We start from the raw sequence: 5,388 nt of genomic DNA, 5'->3' as shown, positions 1-5,388 counted from the left end.
GTTTGTTTTAAGGAAATAGAGATGACATAAAACATACATCGTTATATGTAGGACTGCTCATCACAATGTTATTTATCATAATGAAGAACTGGAAATAGTCCATATTCTTTTTTTTTTTTTTTTTCATCTTTTTGAGACAGGGTCTCCATGTAGCCCTAGCTGGCCTAGAACTCACTATGTAGACCAGGCTGGCCTTGAACTCACAAAGATCCACCTCTGCCTCCTGCGTGCTGGGATTAAAGGCATGCACCATCATGCCCAGCAATAGTCTTCTTAACCACACAAAAGGATGAAATAAATCATGGTACAGTCATATGTTGGATACTTAGAAATAGTTGTATTATTATAATGTGGAAACAAGTTATGAACATTGGAATTTGTAGATGTGTGCATGCATTCCCAAATTGTAGAGATAAAACCCCAAGATACCTATGTATGGAAGTGATAATAGACGTACATACATGATGACACATGGATGATTTTTTTCCTGTGTATGTGAATGTGTGTCCATAGGGATACATGCACATGTGCGCACATGTGTATGGAGGCCAGAGGATGACCTTGGGTATGGCTCCACTTTGTTTCTTGAGCAGGGACTTTTATTGGCCTGGGGCCTTCTGATTTGGTTAAGTCAGCTAACTGACAGATGAACCCCTGGGGATCCTCCTGTCTCCACCTCCCTAGCACTGAGATTACAAGTGTTTGCCACCATTTTGGCTTTTTTATGTGAGTGCTGGGGATTGAGCTCAGATCCTCATGCCTACATGGCAAGCACTTTACTGACTGATTGGGCTGTCTCCTCAGCAGCCCCTTGTGTGTGTGTGTGTGTGTGTGTGTGTGTGTGTGTGTGTGTGTGTATGTGTGTGTGTGTGTTATATGTACAGGCATGCATGTCCATACAGGCATGTGGCCCATGCATATGCACAGAGGTCAGAGGAGGATGTTGGATGTTCTGCTCCCCACTTACTCCCTAGAGACAGGGAGTGAACCTGGAGCTAGGCTGGAGGCTCATAAGTTCTGGTGGTCCTCATGTCTCTGCCCTGCACAGTGCTGGGGTTACAGACACGCATGCAGCCCTGCCCAGTTTTGTATGTGTGCGCTGGTGATTTGAACTCAGGTCTTCATGCTTGTGCAGCAAATGCTCTTAGCCACTGAGCCATCTCCCCAGCCCCAAAAGGTATAGCCCTGGCTGGCATAAAACCCGTTATCCTCCTGCCTCTGCCTCTTCAGCGTATCCTACCAGTGCACACCACCACAAGTGGCTGCAGTCTAAGTTCCATTATTGTTCTTTGTTGATTTTTATCTTTTCCATGTTTTTAAAATAGAAAGAAGAAAAATATTCGAAGGCCAGGTGATCAGCCATGCCTGGGGTCTCAGCACTTGGGAAGCAGAGACAAGAAGGAGGCCAGATGACAAGTCCTTGTCTCAAATAAGACACAAAAGAAAATAAGATTTGATAATCCTGTTTTTACAAGGAATTATTTGCCATCTGTGAACAAACTGTAAGCTTTTGCTTGGGCAATAGATTCTCTCAGATGTGTGAGGAGACCCTCACTGAGTGTACAGCCACACACAGGGCTTGTTCCAGTCCACTCTCTAGTTCAGAGCTTAGGATCAGTTTTAAAAGCTGTGGGTGCATGTGTGTTCACACATGGGAGACATGTGCATACAGATGTGGACAGTGACCAAGAGACACTGTAGAGTGAGGGACAGACAGGACACCCAGGTTCCCTTAGCTCCTCTGGCTCCCTGACTGTGTGATTTTGTAATTTATCAGCTTGGTGACCTATTATGCTGCTGAATTCCATCCCTAGTGAAAGTCGGCAGCAAACACAGAGAAAGGCCTGTGACAGCCTTACCTCTGAGGTGAGAGTCCGGAGGGTCTTGTTGGAAGACATCCAGCCGCTGCAAGGACTGATCTGAGAGAAGAGAAGACCACTTTGATTAAGGAGGCACAGCCACAGGTAATGCGTGTGGGACGGAGGTGGGAGGGAGGGAGGGAGGGAGAGGGGAGAGAGAGAGAGAGAGAGAGAGAGAGAGAGAGAGAGAGTGAGTTGTTATCTCTGGGCTCACCTTGAGGCAGCTCAGGAAGGAGAACAACTGTGCATAGGTCACATCTTTATTCAGCTGACCTGGAAACAGAGGTGTGGTGTCATATGGAGTTGGGAAGCAATGTTCAGAGGCCCTTGTAGGCCACCCCACCTCCCTTGTAGCGAGTGGCACTTACCCTTACTTGTCATGCAGTATTCCTCTGAGGAATGCCCACACTTTACTTCTTTCTGAGTCTGAGTTGGAGAGGAGCCCTAAGGAGTTTAAGCCCATGTACCTCTTAGCCTTGGGGAGGACAGGACTGGAGGACTGGCCTCATCTAGACTTCAGGGAAAGGGAGATGGGTCTCCTGCAGCTCTTAATAGACCAGAGAACCTTGAACAAAGCATGCTGCTGGGCAGTGCCTTTTTCTTGGCAATGCCATGAAATTTCAAATTCCCACAGGGGCTCCAGGAGCCCCACTCAAGGTCGGGGCTTGAATCCTTCTTAAGTTTGTAAAACATTTAGGTCTGACCCAGTTGTCCCATTCTGAGGATCTGGCAGGGCATTGAGTGTCCAAAGTTCTGACCATGAGGCCTGCAGCTTGGTGAACTGAAGGCTTCCAAATATTCTCAGATGGCTCAGATATGCTTGGGAGGGATAGAAAGGCCAGTGGGTTTTGTCTCCCTTCATGGCCATGGGTTAAGAGTTGCTCAGTGGATATATTATTTGAACCCTAATTAGGAAATACACCTTATACTTTAGGAGATGGTGTTGTAATAGGGCACCTTTTTGACCATAGCTATGCCATGTTAAGGTTTAGGCTGACTCTAGTCTCTGAAATTATCAGGCAGTTGGTCCAGGGTATGGGAACACATGTCAATTGGACCCCGGTTGTCTTGGAAACAGGTCAGAGTGTTCCAGAGTACACCTGCTAACTGAAGATTTATGGCTTCTGTAGGTTAGCTTGGTCTGCTTCTGCAAAATAGTAATTGTTCCTTAATAGAATAGAAATTGTTAAGGGAACTCTCCACCTGTAAGCTTGGGAAGTTAAACTTTTCACCCCTGGTTATGGTTTTCCTGTATAAAAGCTTACCCTAGAGCTGGCTTGGGGCTACACACTTGGGTTTCAACATCCTTGTGTAGTAGCCCTGGCCAGTAATGACTTTCATTAGGCAAAACTTTGTCTGAGTGGTCTTCTCTGGTGGAGCACCCCACAACAGTGTTTAGCTGGAGGAAGTGGGTTTGTGGGGAGGGTATATGGGGTTTCCAGTTCCCCACTTCTCTGTTTCCTGTCAGCCATGAGATAAAGACTCCTGCCCCCCACCCCCACCATGAAGTTCTGCTGAAGCACACAGGGACTGAATACTCTGAACTATGAGGCAAAATAGACAATTCTTCCCCTAGATTGTTTGTCTCAGGTATTAGGTCACAGCAGTGAAGAGTCTAACATGTTGGGGTCTACCCAGAGCCTTTTGGAACATTAACTATAGACACTCAACCCAGAGACTGGTGTCTTCTCTCTCCAGGGTCGCACCAGCTACCTCTTTGCAGCTTATCCACCCCCAGATAGCCACTTTTCATACTGTGACTGACACATAAAATCCAGCCCTTCCTAATCTCCATGGTGAATGACTGATACTGTATCTATTAACACTTCTCACACTCAAAAAAAAAAAAAAATCAAAGTGGATAATAGGGCCTATCTTAGAATGAAAAGAAAGATTGAAGGTGATGGAACAGAGTTTTATTTTTCACTTAAAGCTCAGATCAGTTAAACTGAAGGGTAGATTCAATTTGCTTGTCATAGAGGAAAACTATGGTATCAGAATGTGTGAGGAAATCTCAGGCTTGAAAGGCCACAGGCTGTTAATGTCATTAGAGTCACAGTGACCACCAGGTCTCTCTCATCAGCATCTTCACATTTTAGATGAGTCCCAGGCCCCTGGCTTCTGGCTTCACTTTCATGGACTTGACATGGACCCTGACTCTCATCTTTCCCCCAAGTTCCTGCTTCTATCCACTGAGGTGTCTTTCTAGTTTTTTCTTTTTTGGCTTTCTGCCAATTACCCTCATCTTTCTGTGTCCCCTCCTGTCTTAGCCCCACCCAGCTCAGCTGCAGTGACAGACACCTTCAACCTCCACTCCCCACCCTGGGTCCTCCATGTGTCCCAATGACTGGTGGCTTTTCTCTTTGAGGTGTGTAGCCTTCCCTTTTCTACCCTTGGTTCCTGGCTAGCCTTTGCCTCAGTCCTGCTGATATCCCATTCTTTGTTGGGCCTGGAGCCCAATAATAGAGCATAGGTAGCTTGGCGGGGGCTAATGTACCCTCACCTGTCTCCTCGTATTCTGCTTAGAGGTCTCTTCAAACTTCAAGAGGCGACACCTCATACCTGGTGTTCAGTAACAATTCTGTACCCTCCCCTCCTCCTCTTTCAAGCCTAGATTGCTTTGCTATCCAGAAGAACTGGACACTGGGAAGATCCCTGATGGACACATGTTGGGGGCTAAGCCCAGTCGCAGCCTTGCTCAGTTCTGCTTTGCTCTCCCCTTCTGTCCTACTGCTGAGGTCACAGCATGCCTCAGGATGAGATCCTTTTTCAAGATCCCGTGCGCGTAACCCAGTCTTGCTCTCTTTCCCTCCTATCATCACCTGGTCTTCTGGCACTGGCCCCAGATGAACCTACTAAACAGAGCAGTAGGTCTACTGATCGGGATGAAGGCATGTTAGTGTAGAAGGAAACTGAGAAACGTTAATAAGTGCTTTCCTGCTCTCCTCCTTCTTAGAAGGGAGGGCGCCTCTGAGCTGCTGAAGTGGAGGAGTGTCTGGGAGTGCTTATAGTGAGCTAATGGCCTAAAGGAAAGGAAAATGTTTTTTTTTTTTTTTTCTCTTTGCTGGCTCTATCTTTTGATTATTTTTTTTAAAAGAATGGTAACTTGATTCCTATTGTTTTAATGTAAATTTTCCTCATCAAAGAACCCTATTATAAAGAGGCTTCTTATGTCTGTGACTCCCTGGTCAGAAAGTCAGTTTAGTTATGAAAGCTAATCAGCAGGGGATCTGTGGATGTAGTTCAGGGATAAAGCTAGAACATGTGAGAGTCTGCATTTGATTCTAGCATTGAAAAAAAAATGTTCTAGCCGTGGTGGTGCATGCCTGTAGTCCCAGCACTTGGGAGGCAGAAACAGGTGGATCTCTGTGAGTTCAAGGCTAGCCTGGTCTACATAGTGAGTTCCAGGCCAGGTGGGGTTCCAGGGAGACCCTGTTTAAAAAAAAATGAAAAAAATGTTCAAGGATAGACAAGGGGATTGTCCATAGTATTCAATAATTTCAGGAGCTGAAGAATTACCTGTGCTCAT

At 46.1% G+C, this 5,388-nt stretch overlaps 1 protein-coding gene across 1 annotated transcript in view; it reads right to left on the bottom strand.

Annotated features, from left to right (window-relative positions):
* Positions 1-5,388, bottom strand: part of Aoah (acyloxyacyl hydrolase) — a 255,067-nt gene that overhangs the window by 30,764 nt on the left and 218,915 nt on the right. The window contains exons 17-18 of the mRNA XM_008845432.3: positions 2,074-2,132; positions 1,860-1,919 (exon numbers count right to left, since the gene is read on the bottom strand). Coding sequence (XP_008843654.1) covers positions 1,860-1,919; positions 2,074-2,132 — 119 coding nt within the window. The remainder of the gene's footprint in view (positions 1-1,859; positions 1,920-2,073; positions 2,133-5,388) is intronic.

The sequence above is a fragment of the Nannospalax galili genome, unplaced genomic scaffold (genome assembly GCF_000622305.1).
Source record: "Nannospalax galili isolate Female #2095 unplaced genomic scaffold, S.galili_v1.0 scaffold962, whole genome shotgun sequence".
In the NCBI taxonomy this organism is placed as follows: Eukaryota; Metazoa; Chordata; class Mammalia; order Rodentia; family Spalacidae; genus Nannospalax; species Nannospalax galili.
Note: the sequence above shows the minus strand (reverse complement) of the source record. Positions and strands in the feature narration are given on the sequence as shown.